At 43.7% G+C, this 24,223-nt stretch overlaps 1 protein-coding gene across 1 annotated transcript in view; it reads right to left on the reverse strand.

Annotated features, from left to right (window-relative positions):
- Nucleotides 1-24,223, reverse strand: part of BANK1 (B cell scaffold protein with ankyrin repeats 1) — a 421,880-nt gene that overhangs the window by 261,272 nt on the left and 136,385 nt on the right. Inside the window, exon 6 of the mRNA XM_040329952.1 lies at nt 2,285-2,396. Coding sequence (XP_040185886.1) covers nt 2,285-2,396 — 112 coding nt within the window. The remainder of the gene's footprint in view (nt 1-2,284; nt 2,397-24,223) is intronic.

A 24,223-nucleotide genomic window follows, 5' to 3' on the forward strand; every position in this document is an offset into this window, starting at 1 on the left:
TAAAAAATGCTTTATTTTAGTTTCATTGCGACAACAGTTCGATATTGATAGAAGATTCGACATGACGGTGACAATAGCAATCTATGTCTATCAAACCTGTGGTCGAATGTGCCTAACCTAACTCTATTAGTTCAAGATTATTCGACATATAGAGAAAAGATTTGACATTATAGAGACAGATAGATAGCCACAAATGGACATGTATGGTCAAATGCTCCGGCCATAGGCTATAGAAGAATTCTAATGTTGGCTGACTAATAATAATTAATAAATATAATTATTACTAGTCATACAACATTAGAATTCTACTCTAGTTTGTGGGTGGAGCATTCGATCGGAAATGTACGATTGCGTTGTCGTACAGTTTAGCTGCTTCGTCGAATCTTCTTAGAACATTCGATGGACACCATAAGCCTTCAATGACAGATTCAACCTTAATTCGGATTTCCGAACGACTGCATTTTTTAATGAAACAAAATAAATAAAAACAAATTTCAGGAGTAAATAAATATATATATTTTTTTTTGGACGAAAACGAAATTCAGAAACGAAATATTTCAGTGTGCACATGTCTATTATTTACATTATTAGCACCTATTGACTATTTTTAGTTCTCTTCGCGATTTAGGATTGCTGTACCTTTGTTTTTTTGTGTATTTAACATTTGATGATATACCACCTATTTATAGATTGTAGGAATTTTTGTCCTGACTAGGACAGTTTTGTATGCTTTATTGATTCACTTTTAGGATTGTTGTTCAGTTACTTCTTCATATTTATCATTTACTTCTAATAGTGCAGCACCACACATTACTATTTATCTTACATTCCATTGGCCACGGATTTTTCCTGTAGCAGTTTGTTTTTACCTTCCTATAATGATAGTGCAGGAGCACTATAGATTTTCATAACATGTTTATTATTTTCAGAAAAAAAAAGCAGCTTTACAAACACTGTAATCTCTTTTTGGGGATAAAAGTTTGAAGTAAGGTTTCCAGTCCACTTTTTTCATTGCGCACCTGTGTGCCCTCTGTAAATCTGCCCTGTTCGTTTTACATCACAGTGCAAAAAACTAGATTTCCTATTCAAGTTGTGGAATTACAAAAAAATTATACAAGGCAATACAGTGCTTGCATCAAGTGTTTTTGGTTCCTTTTAAATGCTTTTGCAGCTGCTGCTGTTTGGCATTGAGTGTTGCTATTTAGACCCATTTCACACTGGGGCGGTTTACAGGCGCTATTGCGCTAAAAATAGAACCTGCCAAACGACCTGGAACAGCGGCTGCTGTTTCTCCAGTGTGAAAGTCTGAGGGAACGGTGCGCTAGCAGGACGGAAAAGAAAAGTCCTGCTAGCCGCATCTTTGGAGCGGTGAAGGAGTGGTGTGTATACCGCTCCTTCACCGCTCCTGCCCATTGAAATCAATGGGACACCGCAGCTATACCGCCGGCAAAACCACCCCGCTAGCGGCCAAATAGCGCAGCAAAATTTGTGGTAAAGCACTGATAAAAATAGCGGCGCTTTACCGCCACCGCACCTCCCGTCCCAGTGTGAAAGGGGCCTTACTGTTAATCAGTAAATGATAGATGAAGCAGTAGAAGAAGAGTATATTTTAATTTATTATGATTTATAATAATGATATAATGCATAATTGAAAGAATATTGGGAGAAGTCATGGAATTTATAGCTATCATACAGTAAAGAATAGTAGGAAACTTAGAAAGTCTAAGATACTGATGTAAACTAGCTAAGGTTTTTACTGCCAAAGAAGAAAAGAGCAGCAGTGGACAGAGGAAAAAAAACTGACTATTGGCCAAATTTAAAACAAACATGAAAACTAGAATCAGGAGGCTCTAATATTCAGAAAGGGGATGCAAACCTTTCTGAATACTAACTTTTCTTTGCAAACGTGTTTCCTGTGAAGAAACATGTTTGTCGAATGCTTAATAAATGAAGATATAATGTTTTGTTGACTTTAGCAAGCATCAGCACTAGAGAAGCTCACTTATCATGCAGCTGAATAATAGCAGTTTATAATGTGCTAGTGGTCTTTTAAAGCAACATTGCAGTAAAAAAAAAAAAAAAAAATCAGCACAAAAGATGTGTTATATATACTGTAGTATTCCGGTGTAGGGGAGTTTGCAAATATCTCAGAAACGTGTAATATACTCCATAAGATATCTTCCCAATATCATAACATTTTCCAAATATTGAGAATATACATTTAGCAAGCACATTATCAATGCAGTACATGAGCAATTGGAATTGGTACAGACAAAGGACTTACTTAATGCTTGTTGGTTAATGTCATGCATGCTAAATTCATGAGATGAAATCTTGTTCCGCAGTGATTTTGCCAGCACCTTATCAAGCTCCTTCAATGTGTAAACATCAAATGCCTAAAATATAAGTTGCCTGAGATGTAAATTTAAGATAAAACATTTAATAAAATGGTGGTACTTAACAAACCAAATAATAAAAACAGGTCAAACAAAACAAAGCAAAATACAGCTCAGACATATTACACACATACATAGTAATATGAGAAAGAGATATATTTAGACTACTGTAGGTACTGAATGAGAGGATAAAAGATCTATCAGTTCACATATTATCATACGGTTCCAAGAGTGTGTGTGCAGTACCCACTAAAACAAAAGTGTATAAAAGAGGCAATAGTAAACTGACAGGTCCCAGTGGGACACCCATTCAGAAAATAAAGCAGTATGTAGAGATCAAAAACATTGTCAACACCTGGTTTTCCCCAGAAAGTCTTGGGAGGGGAGATCAGAGGGGCATCGATACAGAAGACAAGTAGCCTAGCCAAAAATGCCAAAGTAGTGAGTGTTTAAAAGTTGAATCCCTAGAGTAAGACATCATTTTTTCAAAAGCAATAATTCCAAATCTATTTTGCATCCATGTCTCCAAAGTTGCAGACCGGTTAGATACTCAGTTAAGTATTACCATTCAATGTGCTACAAAAAGTGCACTAGATACGGTGAGTGAAGTATGGCTATTCAGTAGATAGGAATACACTGTGAATCCACTAACTATGTGAAGTTTGTATAGCGATCTCCCCTGCTGAGCTGTTGTGTTCTGACAAGGGGACAGCCCCCACCTGAACACTCTGATCAGCGCTCTCTGCCATTGGTGGAGAGTGCTGATCAGGAGACGGTTAGCTGCTGGTTTTCCAGCATGCTTGTCCCACAAATGCCGGCCAAGCGTCCGGGTTCTGTCGGACAGGCCGACATACACACAGGCCAAATGTCGGCTGCTTTTTTTGCAACCAACCAATGTCTCCTGACATTCGGCCTGTGTGTACGGGGCTTAAAGGGGTTGTAAACCCCCATGTTTTTTTACCTTAATGCATTATGCAATAAGATGAAAAACCTTTTGTGATGCAACTGCCCCCCAGAGCCCCCATTTTACTTACCTGAACCCGATCATTCCAGCAATGGGGACGAGCACACCAGCCGCTGTCTTTGGTCCTCATTTGATAGATTGATAGCAGTCGGAGCCATTGGCTCCGGCTGCTGTCAATCAAATCCAGTGACAAGGAAGTCGGGGGTGGGTGCAAGTCCTGCTGTCTATGTCAATGGATGCAGCAGCAGGACTCAGTAACGCGCCTGAACGAGTGCCCCCTTGGAGAGCGGCTCTCCATGGGGGCACTCAAGAAGAGGAGGAGCCAGGAATAGGATAGCTGCGCTCTACTCTTCCATGATGGCTGCCTCTGGAGGACATCCTGCCTCATTGCGGTTGTTTCTCCCCCTCACTTTCCTTCTCTGCTCTATCTGGTGTCAGTGACCTCATCGTCATCATTCCCTCCATCATTCCCCTGCACTCTGTTTACATATGAAATCGTCCAGTTGTTCTAAAAACAGATTTTCTCCCTGGATCATCAGATTCTTTGCGGATGCATGATGTATATGCACTTTACATATGGACTTGTTTATAGTTTATTATATTTCTATCTTTATGGACTTTTTTCTAGTTGATTGATTTTTACTTAGATGCTATTTCAATGTAATGCACTTTATATCAGTTATCTGTTTTCTATTGATATATTCACTTAGCACTTTATTATTAGAGTAATTAGTGCTACTGCATTATATTTACACATTGGATAGCATGGGCAACATCACTAAACAGAGACAAACGTGCCCTGCCTGAGGATGGACCAGGTCCACCATTGCCTGTGAACACAGACACTGTTGGCCCCCTCATAGTGACATGGGAATGTCTGCCTCTCTTTATTGGCATTCCAGACATGATGGGGGGCTTACTACCAAATTTAATAGAAATTGGGAAATGCATTTTTTTAATGAAAAGTGGTGTTTGGTGCACTTTAACCACTTACAGACCGGAAGATTTCCCCCCTGAATGACCAGGCCATTTCTTGCGATACAGCACTGCGGTGCTTTAACTGACAATTGTGCAGTTATGTGAAGCGGTACACAAACAAAATTGGTGTCCTTTTTTTCCCACAAATAGAACTTTCTTTTGGTGGCATTTGATCACCGATGCGGTTTTAATTTTTTGCGCTATAAACAAAAAAGGGCAACAATTTTGAAAAAAAAAAAATACTTTTTTTATACCTTTTGCTATAATAAATATTCCCCCCCAAAAAAATGTCTTCATCAGTTTAGGCTGATATATATTCTTGCAATAAGCACATATTGATTGATTTGTACAAAAGTTCATGGGGGATCTTCGGGGATCTCCTGGTCACTAAATTTTTGGGCAATTCTCAGAACCCTCTATTCTGGGACAGGACCAAAAGATATGCACTAACGTCCCACCTTTACCCCCTGCAGCGCCAACAGCTATTTGATATATCTGGTTAACATCTATGTAAGAAAGCTGGAGTGCGTTACCACTGAAACAAATTCTTAAAGTTTGTCTCCTGCATTCTTAGGCAAATTGAAGATTCAAACGTATTGTATATTATCTTGGTTCTTTGCTCCTCCAAGAGGACTTGATCCAAGTCCATCTCCCACTTCCTAAAGAAGGGTAGCTGAAAATCCTCTGGAGGTGCAACCAACAATGCATACATCTTTGAGAGAGTTTAGTGCAATATGCTACTCCCATTGCAATATTCTTCAAATGTTGTTAAAGTGCGTTCATAACCACTTGGTAAAATTTAAGTATTGAGAAAGTGTCTCAGCTGCACCGCCCTCCAGAAATCTAATTGATATGATGCAAGTCCTACTGTACCGTAGGCCATGATCCCCATGTCACAAAATGGGAAGCTTGAAAGAGCCCCTGGTCAATCAATATTCCAAAGGATCCCTTCCTCATACCCAGTACAAAATGTGCGTTCCCCAAAATAGGGAACAAGGGTGAGTCTATTGCCGAAAATTTGCCTTTGGAAAAGAGCCCATAACCCATACGTAGGGTAGGTCCTATCAATGGATGTATCTTCGTACTGGTTGGGAGGTCCCTAAAGCACCAAGTGGCTCATTGCAATAAGGCCCTGCTCTGAGCCTGCTCTAAGCCAGGCCAGATTTTCCAATCCCCATGTCAGCTCCAATTAATCAGGCGCCTCAAAGAGCTGCCTGATAGTATTTATACAGGTACCGCCAATCCGCCATACCGTTTAGGTAAAGTCAACAGAGATCTTCTGATCCTTGAATGTTTATTTGCCCATATAAATCTAGTAAGGAGAGAGTGTATCTGTTTGAAATAGTATTTGGGTATAGCAGTAGGTAATGTCTGGAATAGATACAGGAACTTTGTTAGGATATTTATTTTAATAATATTACACCTCCTGAACCAGGAGTGGAACCCCCTCTGCCATCCCTCCAGGAAATGTGGTTATCACAGTGATGTAATGCATTATGCCTTTTCTGCAGCCATTAGCAATCATTAAGATAACTAGTTACATTCATTGTGACTGAAATGTCCAGAATCATGAAAAAATGCAGTCATTTCTTAGAGGTCAGCTTCCTAGTTTACATGGAATTTTCACAAGCCTTTGTGGTAGGCATTCTAAATGAACACATAGAGTTAGCATTACATTCTCCATACATCTAAAAATAACACTAAACAAAAACCAAATGATTAACCACCTCAATACAGGGCACTTTCACCCACTTCCTGCCCTGGCCATTTTTTTTTAGCTTTCAGTGCTGTCACAATTTGAATGACAATTGAGAGGTCATGCAACACTGTACCCAATTTTTTTTTATCTTTTGCTTCACACAAATAGAGATTTCTTTTAGTGGTATTTAATCAGTGCTGGGATTTTTATTTTTTACTAAACAAAAGAAAAAAGGCCCGAATATTTTGAAGAAACATTTTTTTTTCTTATTTTCTGTTAGTAATTTTTCTCCTTCACTGATGTGTGCTGATCAGGCTGCACTGATGGGCATGGATAGGCTGCTCATATGGGCACTGATGAGGTGGCACTTATGGGCACTGATGAGGCAGCACTTTTGGGAACTGATGAGGAGGCACTAATATACCACACTGATGGGCCCTGCTAGATGACACTGATATGCAGCACTTGTGAGCACTGATAGGTGGCAGTGGTGGGCACTGATAGGCGGCATGGATAGGCAGCACTGATGGACGGCGCTGATGGGCAGCACTGATAGGCAGCACTGATGGGCATTGATGGGAGGCACTGATGGGCAGCACTGATGAGCAGGCACTGATGGGCAGCACTGATGAGCAGGCACTGACTGGCATCATTTGTGGGCACTGATTGGTGGCATTGATTGGTGGAACTGATGGGCACTCCTGGTGCTTTCCTGTAATCAGGGCACTGATGATCAGTGACTTGATTACCTGCCCAGGTCTCCTCTGTGAGGAGATGCCGCTGATCGGCACTCCTTGCCACACACTCTGTCAGCGTGAGGCTAGGAGAGCCAATTCACGGCACTTCGGTATTTACATGTGACCAGCTGTAATTGGACACATCTGATCACATGGTTAAAGAGCCGCGGCTCTTTACAGAGATCGGGGTCACGCCATATTCTAGAAACACAGCTCGGCCATGATCGCCACGTTGTGTGTCCCCACGGGAGTGGCCATTCAGGGGTGCCGTCATATGACATCCTCCCAGAACGAGAGCTGCACCGTCCCTCTGTCATTTGACGTTGGGCGGGCGGCAAGCAGTTAAACTAAATGAAAAAAAAAAAAGCTAGGTACCATATTCTATATTCTATTTTAGGTTTGTTGAAGTCAAGAACATTAGTGACTAGCCACCCATTGCAGACAATATACCTAAAGGCTTAGTTCACCTTTATTCACCTTTTTTTTTATAAATTCCAGCTCCCCTATGTATGCAATATAGAATTAATGTACTTATTTTGCAAAAATAAAACAGCTTTTCATTTATTCTACCCATGCTTACCTCACTCTCTTCATGGATGTTTAAAAAAAATTTCCATTAATCCTGCCATGACAGGAAGGAGTTGACCAGCTAATCTTATTAGCACACACCATGCATCATCTACCCTCATCTACCCACGCTACAGTCCCCTACTATTTGGCGGGTGCTCCCTTTCCATAGGGCACCCGTGCATGCAAGCTCCAGAGTCCTGCTGCTGCGTCAATTGACACAGACAGACGGGGCGGTTCCATCCCCTGGTCCCGTGTCACAGCTTTTGATTGACAGCAGCAGAAAACAAATGTCCAATGTGGAGAGAGACAGCGGATAGAGCTGCTTGGCTTGTGTATTCCGCTGTATCGGTTCAGGCTCAGGTAAGAAAAATGGGGATCTGGGGGGACGGGGGAGCTGCAGCACAGAATATTTTTCACCTTAATGCATGCAATGCATTAATCAGTTGTAAAGGAAACAAAAAATTCACCTTAATGCAATCTATGCATTAAGGTGAAAAAACATCTGATGATGCTGACCCCCCCGAACCCCCGTTTTACTTACCTGACCCCTCGAAAGTCCTACGCTCGGTCCCGAGATCCTCTTAGCCACTCAGCCTGGCCGCTGATTGGCTAGAGCGGATAGATTGAGAGCAGCGCAACCATTGGCTGGCGCTGCTGTCAATCACATCCAGTAAAGCGGTGCGCCGAGGGGCGGGGCCAAGTGATACAGTGAGCGGCTATGGCCGCTCGCTGTATCACCGGAGCGCACCCGCAAGGACTCATCACCATGCAAGCTCTCTCGCATGAAGGTGATGAGTTCTTGTGGGGAGGACCAGAGACCGCCGCCGAGGGACCCCAGAAGACGTGGATCGGGGCCACTCTGTGCAAAACGAACTGCACAGTGGAGGTATGTATAACATGTTTGTTATTTTGAAGATTTATTTTTTTCCTTTAGTGACCCTTTAAGGTGAAAAACCTTAAGCCCCCATTCACACCTAGGCGTTTTGTCGCCTGTAGTGTGACGCCGCTGCCGCCAGAGGGATGAAAACACATTTCCCTCTATGGAGATGGTTCACATCTCCACGCCGAACGCCGGACGCCTGACGCCTGCCGCCTGAAAAAAGGTCCCGGACCTTTTTTTCAGGCGGCTTTCGGCGTTCGGCTAGGAGATGGGAACCATCTCTATAGAGGGTGTAATCTTGGGGCACATCTAGGCGGACAATACCGGCGGTTTGTCGCCACAAATCGCGGTACAAAACGCCGCTATTTGTACCGCGATTTGCGGCGACAAAACGCCGCAAATTTGTCTGCCTAGGTGTGAATGGGCTCTAAGGCTTTACAACCCCTTTAAAGAGCATACACCAAATATCGCCTACCCCTGTGGTTCTGTATTTTTCAATAAGCTTGTAAGATTTAAAAACATTAATGTTTATTTATTGTGTTTTGCCTAGATTGCCCTCAGTTTTCTATTATGTATCTGTATTTGGCAAGGTCAATAACTAAATATACTACATAAAATTACACATCTATGTTTTGAAATGTAATGATTAAACACAATAAAAGAGGGGAATGAGTTTTCCTTTCCAGCTCAATAAATGAATGTCATGTGCAGTCATTTGAATGACGTCTGAAACAACTGGAAAAACAAGAGCTGTATTTTCTTCTCAACTTATATTCCAGTGACACCTTTTCCGTTTGCAAAGACATATGCATTATTTGATTATACTGCCATGAGCAAGCACAGCTCTTGTATAATTGACAGTGTACTCAGTGACCTTTACTTTAGCGTTGGACCTTTTGGTAGAATTGCAATAGGGTTTTGATTTTTCATCTGTCAGTATCTCAAGTCTAAAAAACAAGTTTAGCAATCACACTCAGAAGTTTCTTCATTTTGCCCCAATAAATGCATTATTCTACATCTTACTATCACAATACCGTAAAATATCATGACAGATACTTACCGAAATTTTCCTTTCCTGGCAAGCTGCAATTTTGTTGAAACCTCCCTATGGAATTGTTGTTCACAAAGTGGGATTTCCTGTTGGTGTTAGACCTTTTATGCATCAGATGCCTTCAAGCAAAGTGGCCTCCTGTGTACCTCTCATTGAAAACTGCTTTCACATGGCAATTACATCAGCCAGAAAAGTGTCCATATTAGCAGCCTTGGGGTTTAAAGAACTCTTTCTCACATTCTTCCCAGACAGGGTGGTACTCCTACTTGAATTTGTGCCTAAAAGTGGCCTTCAGAGTCCCAAGAAGTTGTTTCAACAAAGAGTGGTCCTGTGGATACTAAGTGAGTAAACAGTGCCATGTCCCATTAAGTTATAGGGAAAAACTTTGAGAAGAGGCTTGGACTTTTTAGGCACAACCAGACAATTTGTACAAAAATATATTTTTATTATAAACATAGATAAATCTATATTAAAATCCACATTCATGAATCAAATACTAGATGAAATACAGCTACTGTATATAACTAATTGACAACTACATGGAAACTGGAAGATGAAGAAATCATTCCGTTGTGGTAGTGGATCCAAGAGTGTGGTTATATTACAGGGAAGCGATGTAGAATTGTTCTTGGCTATACATGTTACCTGCCTTGCCCTTCTTCAGGAGAATCAGAATGATATATAATGTGGAGTATAAGGTGTATAATCTCACAGCTAAAAACAAATCAGGGTAGAAAAAGTGCAGGGCAGCTGCTGGGGGGGGGGGGGGGGGGTCAGGTAATCACGTCAAGAATTCTAGTTTAGGTATTAAACATCAGCTCAGTAAATAACTAGCAATAAGAAGTGATGAAAGGAGGAGAGGGAGAGAAAATACTTCTGTAGAAGTATTTATGTCAGCACAACAGGCATATCAGACACATCCCAAATAGAAACGGCCAATAGCAAGGTCCTCACTAGGGAGTAGTTGACAACACTAGTTTGCAAGAGGCTGATAGCATCAGTCTTTCCACTAAACCCAGAATGTTGGATAGACTATTGAGTGATCTTGACACAGGGAACCCCGCACATGTAACAGCCGCCACTGTAATGTCACACCAATTGCGTGTAGCCCAGCAAGGCACGTAACATGTAGAGCCAAGAACAATTCTACATTGCTTCCCTGTAATATAACCACACTCTTGGGTCCACTACCACAATGGAATGATTTCTTAATCTTCCAGTTTGCATGTAGTTGTCAATCAGTTATATACAGTAGCTGTATTTCATCTAGTATTTGATTCATGTGGGTTTTAATATACATTTTTCAATGTTTATAATAAAAGTATATTTTAGTACAAATTGTCTGGTTGTACCTAAAAAATCAAAGCCTCTTCTCCAATTTTTTCCCTATCACACAAGAAGCTGTCCTTCGTATATCCCTCTTGGGGAGTACCCAAGAAGTTAGCCCATTGGATGTTACATCAAGGCAACTTCTGGAATCAGGAAGTTGTAACACCTGTTAGTCATTCCAGGTGACGTGCAAAATGATTTCATGGCTTCCAGCAAGATTATTGCCTCTTGGTTGGTGAAGCTCAGTTCTTTGGCCTACAAGTTGAAAGGATTTACTGTGCCAGGGGGATCATGGCACTCTCCACTAGAAGGGTCCTGTCACGGAAGGTCCCCGCACTCAGAACGAATGCTTCCGTCAGATACTGCTTCCCATAGTCTCGACATAGATACCAGATATTTTAGCTGCCTTGTAACGCACGAGACGAGACTTGTATGTGTGCTAAGTATGGAATGTTTAATAGGAACAAGAATACAGCTTTATATAAGGTACAAGGTATGTTTCAACAATCACAGGAACAATGAAATCTCCGCCCCCTCCTCACACAGGGGGCTTCAATACAGATTTTCCAAAGTGCCAAAGTGTCTACCTGTCTAAAGAAGTCACATTCCTTTTAGATAATGACATTTAGTTGAGTTAGTTACTAATTGTAACAAAATGTGTTACCCAGACAGCCTGGATCCGCATAGCTTGTCAAGTTCCCCTGAACATAATTGACATGTTAATTCAATACACCTGGAAGGAGACTTCTGACCTTTTTGACTTAATCAGTTACAACACAGTATTGGCATCACACAATAGAAAATGGAATGTCTTTCAGGAGCCAGGCTGACTCTCAGTTCCAATCCACAACAGCCTTACACAATGGACAACAAAAGGTCTTGGAACAGATGCAATTTAACCCTTTGAGTTCAGAATCAGCAACCTTAAAATAATCCTACAGATATCTCAGAATATAATGTGGATAATACATACATAATAATCCCATCTCAGGTAGTCTAAGATATCAGTCTTCAGTTCATCCTATGCCCCTAGTGGTCATAGGATGATTTTAGACATAAGAAGGTCTGAGTCTGTGACATTTCTCCCCCATCAAAAGTCGACTAACAAGGTCCCAGACCTCCACCTGGTCTGGACATGCGTTAGTCGGACAAAGTGAACTCACATAGTCTGTCCGCATGACCTCCAATCTTGGCTGCAAGGAGTAGTTGACACCAATAGGTGTGGGGCAGAGGTCATTGACTCTCCGTCCGGCTGCCAGCGCTTCAGCTGGGTGGTTTTCAACATTTCGGGGCTTGGTCTGCTGCTGGGCAGAGGGGCCAACCGCCCCAGCTTCCTGATGCTGTAGAGACACTGTAGGTGCTAGGCAGGGGCCAGCGGCGCTCTGCCCTTTTGGCAGCACTTCTGCTGGGGACTCTACATCATCCGCTCCAGCTAATCATTGGGGAAGGAGGCTGGATTCCTCCACACCCAAACTGTGTAGCTGCCATTGGGGAGGTGAGCTAGCTGCTTCCTTTTTCGTTCCCTCATATGGCTGCTGGGACAACATGTCTGTGGTACTGTCTCCCAGATTCACGGATCTTTGCTTGGGAGGAAAGACCACGTTCTCCACCCTGGCCAACTGTTGGGGAGGGACGATGAACACCTCCTCTCCCTTCTCACCCTGAACCTCCGGAACTGCCACAGAGGTGGGGCAGAGGTCTTGAACCCTCTGTCCGGTGACCAGCGCTTCAGCTGGGGAAGTTCCTTGCAACTCCACAGATACTGCCGTTGGTGATGGGCAGAGCACAGTGAAGTGTGGCCCTGATAACAGCTCTTCTGCTGGAGGCTCCTCATGTTGTTCTTCCTCAGCAGAAAAGTCTATTAAATCCCCTGTATCTGCAACTGGTGTCTGGGGATAGAGGTTCACCATCTCCTGTCCATGGAACCCAGAAGAGGCTTTAGGTACTGAGCAGAAGTTAGCAGAGCTCGGCCCTGCGGTCAGTACTTCAGCTTTGGGAATGGCAATCTCCAGATTTTCCACTGCCGATTCACTGGCATACTGCTGCACAGGCACATTCCTCCATTCACGATCATCCCATGCAGAAACAGGATCATCAAGGCCAGTCAGCACTTGCTGCATTCGCCATAAGACCTCCGGGTCCATAGCTGCAGGGGCAGGTTGGCAAAGCACACTGTTACCCTGCCACATTGCTGATTCTTCAGCCAGGATTTCAGCATTGTCCACTGGTATTTCCTGATAGTCCCAGGCAAAGGGAGCTCAGCCCTGGCGCTGAGCAGAGTCTAGCAGCCGTCTGTAGGCAAATTCCAGCTCCCATTCCTGAACGGCCAGAAACTCCAAATCTTCCTGCAGCCAGTGCATTTCCGAGAGATTCAGTCTTCGCTCTCTGTATTCCATTATGTCCTCCAAACGCCACTCCCGATCGCTCCCAAAGTCGGGGTCCTCGTACATCCTCCAATACAACAATCCCAGGCCACTATAGTCAAAGCCTTCCATGGGGCTGTCATCCGCTGACCACGGGCACACTTGGGCTACATACCACCGAAGGGCTCTGTAGCTTTCGTCCAACCGCATCTCTGCCCGGATCAGCCTGCTTAACTCCGCTGTCCACTCCTGTTTTGGTTGTTCCCCCAATAACAGCATTTGTACTTCATACTGCGACCAGTACCTTACATGGATGGAGGGGAGAGCTTTTCCCTGGTGTTGCTGCTCGAGAGCTAGCGCTTCCTTCCAGAGTTTGCAGCGGATCGAATCGGACCATCCTAGCAGGACCTGCTCTGATACTGGTCCTCTGTGCTGTATCTGCTTCTCTCGCAACCTCCTTCCGAATTCCTTTTCCATGACGGCTGGTATCTGTGCCTCTCCTCTCCTGCTATCCGGACCTTGGATCCAGGTGGAGGATGGATGTCCCCGACTGCAGAAAGCGTCCCGCTGCTAGCCACCACTGTTACGGAAGGTCCCCGCACTCAGAACGAATGCTTCCGTCAGATACTGCTTCCCATAGTCTCGACATAGATACCAGATATTTTAGCTGCCTTGTAACGCACCACGAGACGAGACTTGTATGTGTGCTAAGTATGGAATGTTTAATAGGAACAAGAATACAGCTTTATATAAGGTACAAGGTATGTTTCAACAATCACAGGAACAATGAAATCTCCGCCCCCTCCTCACACAGGGGGCTTCAATACAGATTTTCGGTGCCAAAGTGTCTACCTGTCTAAAGAAGTCACATTCCTTTTAGATAATGACATTTAGTTGAGTTAGTTACTAATTGTAACAAAATGTGTTACCCAGACAGCCTGGATCCGCATAGCTTGTCAAGTTCCCCTGAACATAATTGACATGTTAATTCAATACACCTGGAAGGAGACTTCTGACCTTTTTGACTTAATCAGTTACAACACAGTATTGGCATCACACAATAGAAAATGGAATGTCTTTCAGGAGCCAGGCTGACTCTCAGTTCCAATCCACAACAGCCTTACACAATGGACAATAAAAGGTCTTGGAGCAGATGCAATTTAACCCTTTGAGTTCAGAATCAGCAACCTTAAAATAATCCTACAGATATCTCAGAATATAACGTGGATAATACATACATAATAATCCCATCTCAGGTAGTCTAAGATATCAGTCTTCAGTTCATCCTATGCCCCTAGTGGTCATAGGATGATTTTAGACATAAGAAGGTCTGAGTCTGTGACAGGTCCCGATCTTGAGTGGCAGCAAGCAAAGTGTTCCCAGAGGCAAGGCAGCTACGTGGGTGTTAATATGTTCATGGCTCGTTACTGTATGGAAGCAGCCTTAATGACAACTGAGTTTGGCAGAGGCATTCGGGCTTCTGCTTTTAGCCAAAATGAAGGCATGTGTAGCATTATCCTTCTTGTGTAGCTAGTTAGCTCCTAGCTGTGCTGACATGGAGCCATCAGGAAAAATGGAAAATTGAATGACAGATACCTAAGCCTCGTACACACGATCGGACATCAAACAAACTTTCCCTTGGATTTTTGTCCGAAGGGAGTTGTCCGGTCACACCCATAGCATACACATGCTCTGACTTTTTCGGCAACAAACAGTTTAAAAGAGGAAGTTCATTTCTCTGGCGTCACCCTTTGGGCTCCTTCTGCTAATCGAGAGTTAGTAGAGGTTTCGTCTGTGTGCATTCGCAATTTTCAGTATCGTGCAATTTTGTTTGTTTCTGAAATTCCGTTCGTCAAGCAGACATGTTGCGCAATGAGGTTGTGCTAACTTGACCCACCAAAAAATATAGAAATATGTTTGATTCATATAACCAAAATACACCAATCCAAAGTAAAGACATTTGTTTTTACTCCGTCAGTATCACAAGCAAAGCAGCTTTTAGTATTATCACAGAAGAAGAGAATGTGCGCTGCTTTTCTTGATTTCAGAACTTGCCGCGTCACGAATGTGCTCTTTTAAATATGAACGCTAGTTGTACCAGACTTCTGGCTCGTCTTTGCTTCTGAGTGAACTTTTTGTCCGATGAAACCCGAAAAAGTTTGTCCGATGCGTACACACGGTCGGACTATTTTGAAAACGTGCTCATTTTGAAGTTTGTTGGCAAAAAGTCAGACCGTGTGTATGGGAATTTACAGTCATTTTCCTTTCCTGACAAGCTCCATATCAGCACGATTCCCACTCAGCTTGGTAGGACTAGTCAATGGCCTCCCTAGGGGGGGGGCAGAGGGGGCCCTGACCTCCCCAACATTATGCTGTGCCCCACCATGTGCCCCCCCCAGGCCCCCCTGGAGTAACACAGCCTCTCCTGAGAGGGAGAGCATGCCCAGTCAGCTCCTGCGGGGGATTCCTCCCCCTCCCTCTGCTCGCTGACACTGCATAATGCGAGCGCTCACACAACCACAGCCGCCCGATTTGCTCCTTCCCCTGCACCCTCATTGGCACAGAGAAGAGCGAGTTGCAGGAAGGACTCCACAAGCACTGTGGGCGGAGGGGGGCCCAAGCCTTCATCTCAGTTACTGAAAAAACAGACTGATTTCTCCCGTCCTTAGGACAGGAGAACCAGCCTGTAATTCCGAGAGTGGTGACTGCAAGTTGAGCCGAGTGTCAGTCTATGACACTCTTTCACAGCCCAGCAAGTCCAGCAACCACCCTCACTCTCCTCACATACGAGCAGCTCCTCCTCTTCCTTCCAGTCCCACCCACACTATACCAGCGTGCTGTATCTGAAGAGAGGGGATTTGTGGGTGGGAAATATGAAAATCAGCAGCATTCCTGGCTGTGTGTGAATGAAGCCTAAGATTCTAGCCTGGACCGTATGTAAGTGTGTGAACTGCAGACTACAGTACACTGTAATCACTGAACTGCATTATCTCCATCCTTTCTCTCCCCCATTTGTCCCTCCCCCTCTCCTGTTCTTTCAAGACATTCACAATTTACTTTCACTTTCAGTTAGGCAGGTATTATATGTTGCAAATTTCTTTCCTGCATCCACAGATTGCAGGAAAGAAACTTGCATGATTCCCCCATCAACACAGACAGTGCTGGCAGGGGAATATCCCTCCTGCCCAGTAATTGTATTCTCCCAACAAACAGTGATTATCACTAGTGGTTATACAGCAACCACTAGTGATAATCACAGCCCAGCAAGTCCAGCAACCCCCATCACTCTCCTCACATATGAGCAGGGAGGAATACAGCTCCTCCTCTTCCTTCCAGTCCCGCCCACACTATCCCAGCGTGCTGTATCTGAAGAGAGGGGATGGGTGGGAGGAAAATATGAAAATCAGCAGCATTCCTGGCTGTGTGTGAATGATGCCCGAGATTCTAGCTTGGACCGTGGGTAAGTGTGTGCATGGCAGACTGCAGAATGCTGTAATCACTGAACTGCATTATCTCTATCCCTTCTCTCCCCCATCTGTCCCTCCCCCTCTCCTGTTCTTTCAAGACATTCACAATTTACTTTCACTTTCAGTTAGGCAGGTAATATACAGTGCAAATTTATTTCCTGCATCCACAGATTGCAGTAAAGAAACCTGCATTATTCCCCCATCAACACAGACAGTGGTGACAGGGGAATATCCCTCCTGCCCAGTAATTGTATTCTCCCGACAAACAGTGATTATCACTAGTGGCTTTACAGCAACCACTAGTGATAATCATAAGAGAATCTGCTCATTCATGGTTCAAATCTCAGTCAGTTCCTGCTGAACCAGCAGAGATTTAAACTGTCTATGGCTGGTCTTAGCTCTTAGGTAGCCCATACATTGATCACTTTTTTTCATTTAACTATTAGGTTGAATGAAAAAAATAAAATAAATGATCCAATTTCCCCATCTACACATTATTGGTGGATGGGGGAATCCTCCCAGTGTGTACCAGTGGTGGAAAAACCAGGGTTGCTGTCCTGTCCTGACTATTCACAGCACTGGTCTCTGTCTCCATGGCAGTGGCCGCAGCACATTGGAACCCAGTGCTGGTTACTTTATGGGGCTGATGTACAGGAGGGCCAGCACAATTTGTTGTTAGAGATGGGCTGGGCATGTTCAAAATCCCATATGCCCAATCCCGCCAGGAAGCCCACACTGCACAGCGCTAATCACAGGCAGTGAGACATTTCCTGGTCCGCAGCTGCACAGATCAGGAAATGTCTCACTGGCTGTAATAAGCACTGTGGAGTGTCGGCTTCCTGGCGGGATCAGGCATGTGGGATTTCAAACACACCCGAGCCCATCTCTATTGGTTGTAGACAGTTGAGCTCCCTGCACATTGCTCAGCAGCAGTAGAGCCTTCTCTGACATGCTGATCGGGATGCAATCCAGGTGATGCTCCCAGTCAAATCCTAGTGTTAAAAATCAGTGATTTTATTGATCAAAGCCCACACTTTACAGGCATAGAGCCCACATGGCTGCTGAACATATGGTTGATTATATATATGTGGTTGTACTCTTGATGCTAATAAATACTGGGGTAGATTCAGGTAGCAATTACGCCTGCGTACCCATAGATACGCAGCGTAATTGCTAAGTATCGCTGGCGTATCGACTTTCTGTATTCAGAAAGCTCGATACGCCGACTGTAGCCTAACATATGACTGGCATAAGGCTCTTATGCCGTCGTATCTTAGGCTGCATTCTTACAATGGCCGCTAGGTGGCGTTCCCGTAGTGGTCAGCGTAGAGTATGCAAATTGTATACTCACGCCGATTCACAAACGTACGTGCGCCCGGCGTTCGAGTTTTACGTCGTTTGCGTTTGTCGATTTCTGCGTAAGGCTGCTCCTGCTATTAGGAGGCGCGGCCAATGGTAAGTATACACGTCGTTCCCGCGTCGCGATTTTCGAAATTTACGTTGTTTGTGTAAGTGAATCGTGAATGGCGCTGGACGCCATTTTCGTTCACATCGAAGCAAATGACGTCCTTGCGACGTCATTTACCGCAATGCACGTCGGGAAATTTTCCCGACGGAGCATGCGTAGTACGTTCGGCGCGGGAACGCACCTAATTTAAATGATCCACGCCCCCTACGGGATCATTTAAATTACGCACGCTTACACCGGCCACTTTTACGAAACGCCCCCGCAAATTACGGAGCAAATGCTTCGTGAATGAAGCGTAGCTCAAGTAATTTACGGAGGCGTAGCGTAAAAACGGTACGCTGCGCATCCGTAGTAGTGCGCGCCCCTACCTGAATCTACCCCACTGTGTTTATTAGATCTGACTGGGAGCATCACCTGGATCACATCCCAATCAGCATGTCAACAGAAAAGGTTATACAGCATTACTGCTGCTATGTGACCCCCCCAGCTGGGCTCTCTATAACCAATAGTGCCAGCCTTCCCCTGCATGCACCCCTAATAGACTGCCACCGCTGGCAAGGAGACAGATGCCCACCAGCGCTGTCAATAGCAGGGACAAGACAGCTGGGGCACCCCACAGTGGCAGAACACCAGGGCCCGGTGGCAAGACAGCCTTTGCAACCCTGATAGTTCTCCCACTGTTTTGGACCCTTACATTTTCTTGGTGTGCTGGTGACATATATCTCTTGTTTTCTACCACCCTGGGGGGCCCAGTATAGTAGGAAGGGAGCTCACTGCAGAACATGTAAAATGGCCCGTTGTGGGATCGTAGTAAAGGGCCCCAGGATATATATATATATATATATATATATATATATATATATATTTGCATTTTATAGTTGGCCCTCCTACTTTTGTCCCTGTCCCCCCATGTGCCCCCCTAAATATGAAAGCTGGAGATGCCACTGGGACTAGTTACAGAACGCTGAGGGTGCAGGTGGGCTCAAATGTATGCGTTATGTCCTGGAAGCATAGGGGGTGGGGCCTATGCCCAGCTGTGCTGACATGGAGCCATCAGAAAAATAAAGTTTAAAAAAATATTATTATATTACTGTTAGTATTATTTCTCCTCATTCATCCACTCTGCTTAACCCTTGTGCTTCCCTATTTATTATTTATGCAAACACTGCATACGTTTATGACCCAATTCAAACTTAAATTTACAGCATCTTTTGCAGCCTCTAAACACAGATCAAAATAATGTGAACATCTTTTCAATGATATTCCTGGAATGATGATGCATACAGTTTTGTCCAGCCACAAAATTCATGAATCATGTTTGGCTAGATTCCTGAATTGTGTAATACTTTGCAGAGATTTTCAAGCAAATATCATCTGCCTGTCTGCGCTTTCTTCCTGTTACGATTTTCTTTTCAACATATTTGCATGTAACACACCTGATTAGCTCCTAAATATTCTCCACCCTGTCCCCATGTTGATTTATAGGGGATTGAAAGAGCGCAATGCCAAGTCAAATTCAGGTATTCACAGCAGTTGAATTTAATTGAAAAATACATTTCATTTAGTTTTATTGTTTAATACCTTGCTGCTGTAATGTGTCCTTTATATCTGCCTGGAGTTAACATTTACTGTTAGGGTGGCCACACCGATCACAATGTTCTTATCTTAATGTCTCTCAGATAATGCTGGCCAGTAAAGCCGGCCATAGATGGATCGAATCTCGGCCGGTTCAGCAGGGACTGGCCGAGATTTCATCCATCTATTAACAGGCTGGTTGTACCCAAGTTGATCCAGCAATCAACTTGGGTACAACCTGTGATTACCGCCAGTGGCAATAGCCGCTACCAGTAATCACTGTGTTCTGACAGCTGGGAATGTTCCCCACCGACAGAACACAATAGCACTGCGGAAGGTATTCCCCCATCAACACTGAATGTGTTGTCCGGGAATCTAGCGATTTTCTTTTCCTTCCACCCATGGTGGATAGAAAGAAGATCAAATCATTCAGTGACGGCTGCTCATACAGGGAACAGGGGTTCCACCCACCTAATCCATGCGCTCGGCCCCTAATCTACATACAGGGCACCGAACGCATGGATTTCAATGTTTTTATTTATTTTTTAGCACATGATTAAAGCCTAAGGCCCCGTACACACGATAGAATCTATCCGCAGATAAATCCCATCGAATGGGTTTCTGCGGATAGATTCTATGGTGTGTACACTCCGGCGGATATTTATCCGCGGATATTTCCGAATTCCAGCAGATAAATATTTGTCGACATGCACAGAATATCTATCTGCTGGAATCGGATCCCACGGATGGATCCGCTCGTCTGTACAGACTCACCGGATCCATCCGTCCAAAGGGATTCCCCGCACGCGTCGTAATGATTTGACGCATGCGTGGAATTCCTTATATGACAGCGTCGCGCCCGTCGCCGCGTCATAATAGCGGCGACGGCGCGACACGTCATCGCCAGAGGATTTCAGCGCGGATTTCAATGCGATGGTGTGTACACGCCATCGCATAGAAATCTGCTGAAATCCTCGAGAGGATTTATCCGCGGATACGGTCCGCTGGACCGTATCTGCGGATAAATCCTCTCGTGTGTATGGGGCCTTCGGCTCTAATTGGCTTCAAAAAGGGTAGGTTTGGGGCACAGAGTACTGCACCCCGAGCTTACCCAGTTGTGTAACATAACCATATTAAGATTCACTAATGTATTCCTGTTTCTCCTCCCAGCCAATAAAGAAGCGAGTCCTGAGACCCGATTAGCCCGGGTGTTCTAAGACCCGATTGGCTGCAAGGAGTCCTAAGTCCTGTCTGGTCGGGAGGAGAAGTGACTGCTGGGACTCTGGAGGAGGCGAGGGGGGAAAAGCCATGACCTGGGTGGGGTAAGTGCAGGGCTGGCAGGGGGCCTGGCAGGCAATGGGTGAGCGAAGTGGCTAATGATAGAGTGACGGGGGAAGCGGTGAACGATCGATCAAGCACTGGGGGTGGGGAGTGGTTGGCTGGATGGGGGGCCATGGGCCACCCCCCCAAGAAAATTGAGCCCCAGCCACCACTGGAATCATCTATGGCTTGCCCAACTCTCCTGATCCTGCAATTAGCTTCCCACCACAGGGAAACTCTATTTTGTGTCGATTCAAGGCTCCAATTTTAACTGAAGCGATAATGAAAGGGAGGTTTTTCTGACCCCTGAAACACATTGTCTGTTTTTTAGTTGAAACTAATAAATACATTTGGATTTTTTTATCCTTTGGTCTAGCCCTCCTTCCATTGCTGCATGTTTTTTTCTTTTTCCCATAACCTGCTGGTTACCTGTCTGTAGCCCTGTCTGTTGTGGGCAGCCTAACCTGAGCCAATAAACTATGTGAATGTTTTTGTTCTCCCACTACTTTGTATGAATTCAGTTCAAGGTCCCAGCAGCTCTTAGATGTTTTTTCCTCATTGGAGTCTATACCTGTCACAATGTAACCTGATTGTTTCTTTAAATGTAATGTTTTTTTCTGGTAAGGATCTTGCACTACATAGTTGCTGACAAATCTATAGATTTATCAAAATTAGAATCAGAAATGTGTGGCCAGCTTTAGACTTTACATTTAGATTTTGAGATCAAATTCCAATGGGAAAGTCAAATAATACTATTATGTTCTGCTAGGCTTTGACTCTTGCAGACACACACTTAAAATCACCAACACATGTAGATGTCCAAAAGGTGTCAGCTGCAGTGTTGTTTTACACCAAGGCTTTATATATGCATTAGCACACACCCTGTATCATCCACCCACCCATTCCCAGGTGCACGTCCTTTTTAAATGAAATGCAATTAATCAGTGATCTCCCTTCTCACTTAATACACAATATACAATCAGATTGCATAGTGTGTGGCCATCTTTATACAAGTACATGGGAGGGAGTGGACAGAAACACTCAACTGTCAAGCCCTGTTCACATCCCTGCATGACAGGAACTTGCATTCCCACATGAGTTTTTTTTTTTTTTTTGCAAAGGAGGCGTTTTGGAGCATTTTAACTCATCACACATAGGGCAGCCCAAAAAACATGCAACCCACAAAATGCCAAAATGTCCCATTAACCACGTAGTGCAGCCAATTGAAATCAACAGGCTGCCCTATGCGTGTCAAAGGAAAATGAACCACAAAATGTGCGCTCCCACTATGCTAGATGTGAATGGGGCCTGAAAGTGAAATTGGTGCATTAACATAAGAACAATGAGGCTCCATTCACATCTGTGTGTTTCCTTGGATTTCAGAAATGCACTACACCAAAAATCACAGTAAAAAACACACCAAGCTCCGTTCTAAAAAAAAAGTTTGGAAGCTTCTTTGGGTCGATTGCTGTGTGTAGGGCAACTCATTTAGATGGATGGGCTGCCCTATGTGTGATGAGTGAAAATGCTCCAAAACGTCTCCCAACCTTGCTAAAAAAAGAAAAGATGCATGTGGGAATGCGAGTTCCCACTATGCAGAGATGTGAACGGGGCTTGACAGCTGAGTGTTTCTGTCCACTCCCTTCTATGTACTTGTATAGAGATGGCCATACACTATGCAATCTGATTATATATTGTGTATTTAGTGAGAAGGGTGATCACTGATTGATTGCATTTCATTTAAAAAATGTGCAGCTGGGAATGGGTGGGAATGTAGGAGGGTAGATAATGCAGAGTGTGTGCTAATGAGGTCAGCTGGTCAACTCCTTACTGTGTCATAACCTATAGCCCAACCAGGAGGTAAGACATTACAAATGGATACGTCTGGAAACATGGATGAGGACAAGTAAAGTAAGTGTATGTAGAATTAATGAAAAGCATGGATATTTTTACAAAAAAGTATATTAATGCTATATTGGTACACAGGGGAGCTGGAATTTAGGGAAAAAAAGCGAACAAAGGTGAACTCATCCTTTAATGTCTGACTGGAACCTTCCTCTGTAAACATGTAAAGAGACACTCTTATGTTAATAGATTTGTTCAGCGCTTGTTTTTTTTAAAGCAAGCCATACTTGAAGAATTGATTTGCTGCAAGTGGAAGTATTAATTCCTCTGAATGAGACAAGATGCTATATTTTTAAAGCTGTTGCTTAGAAAAGCAGAAGTGGCATTTTAGTTTTTATTGCTTATTGATGTCCTGTTTACAGTCACAGTGATATTGCTTTACTGTAATATCCTACACAGCTTCCCTTGCTGTTATGTAAAACAAACACAACTGTATTTGCATAAAATAGCCATTTCTATATTTGTCCTTTTAGCAAAAAATAGGGGAACTTTCATAAGAAGAGATGTAGTCAATGTACACAATATAGAAGCGCATGAGGACATTTATAGGCAATAACATGTTAACTAATCTTGAGTGAAGGCGTCACAAATATAACAAGTGTAGACCAATTGTACATATATGTTTTTCTTCATTTGGATAAAAGATGATTTTCCCTAATGAGATGAACAAATCAGCTGTACTTATGTTTTGGCGGAGGAGGCGTGTCCTTTCCTCACTTTGTTAGGTATATATGGGTATATATATTATTTTATCCATGTGTTAGTGAACTGATAAAACTCCCCCACTTCTCAATTCATTACTGAAAAACTGCGTAATGGCCCCTATAGAAGAAGTCCACAGTCAAATAGCTGTTCTCTTGCCCATGCAATGTCATGACCGAGGTAGTGAATATTACTTATTAGGGCAATTATGTGACAGAAAGAGCATCCCTTTGGAGTGCAGACTTCTTGTTGAAAAAAGGGGGGACTGCTACTATACTATTGCCAAAGTGAACTGGTAAGTGGTCCTTTGGAAGGAAAACAAAATCATGAGGCCTCGTACACACGACCGTTTTCCTCGACAGAATCCATCAAGAAACTTGGTGGCAGAGCTTTTTTGCCGAGGAAAACAGTTCTGTAACTCAATGAAAAAATCTGGCCCTAATCGTCTATTACCAAACTTTTACTTAACACGCAGTAACATGAGATTAGCAAAAGCAGCCCCAAGGGTTGTGCCAGTGGAATCAAACTTCCCCATTATAGTGCCGTCGTATGTGTTGTATGTCACCGCGTTTGAGAACGGCGAGATTTTGTCTTGACAGTGTGTACGCAAGGAAAGCTTGACAAGATTCTCAACATTTACTGTCCTTATGGAGTCCCCGAATTCAAGTTTTAGGCTCTACATAGGGCCGTGACTTCTGCTCAAGCCAAAACTAAACCCTTTCCTCATTCCTACTTCATCCAAACCTAAAAAAAAATGCTTTAGAAAATCTAGCTGGACTTTCAATTTAAATGACTTGCCTAAAGTTAATAAAAATTACC

The sequence above is a fragment of the Rana temporaria genome, chromosome 1 (genome assembly GCF_905171775.1).
Source record: "Rana temporaria chromosome 1, aRanTem1.1, whole genome shotgun sequence".
NCBI classification, from domain to species: Eukaryota; Metazoa; Chordata; class Amphibia; order Anura; family Ranidae; genus Rana; species Rana temporaria.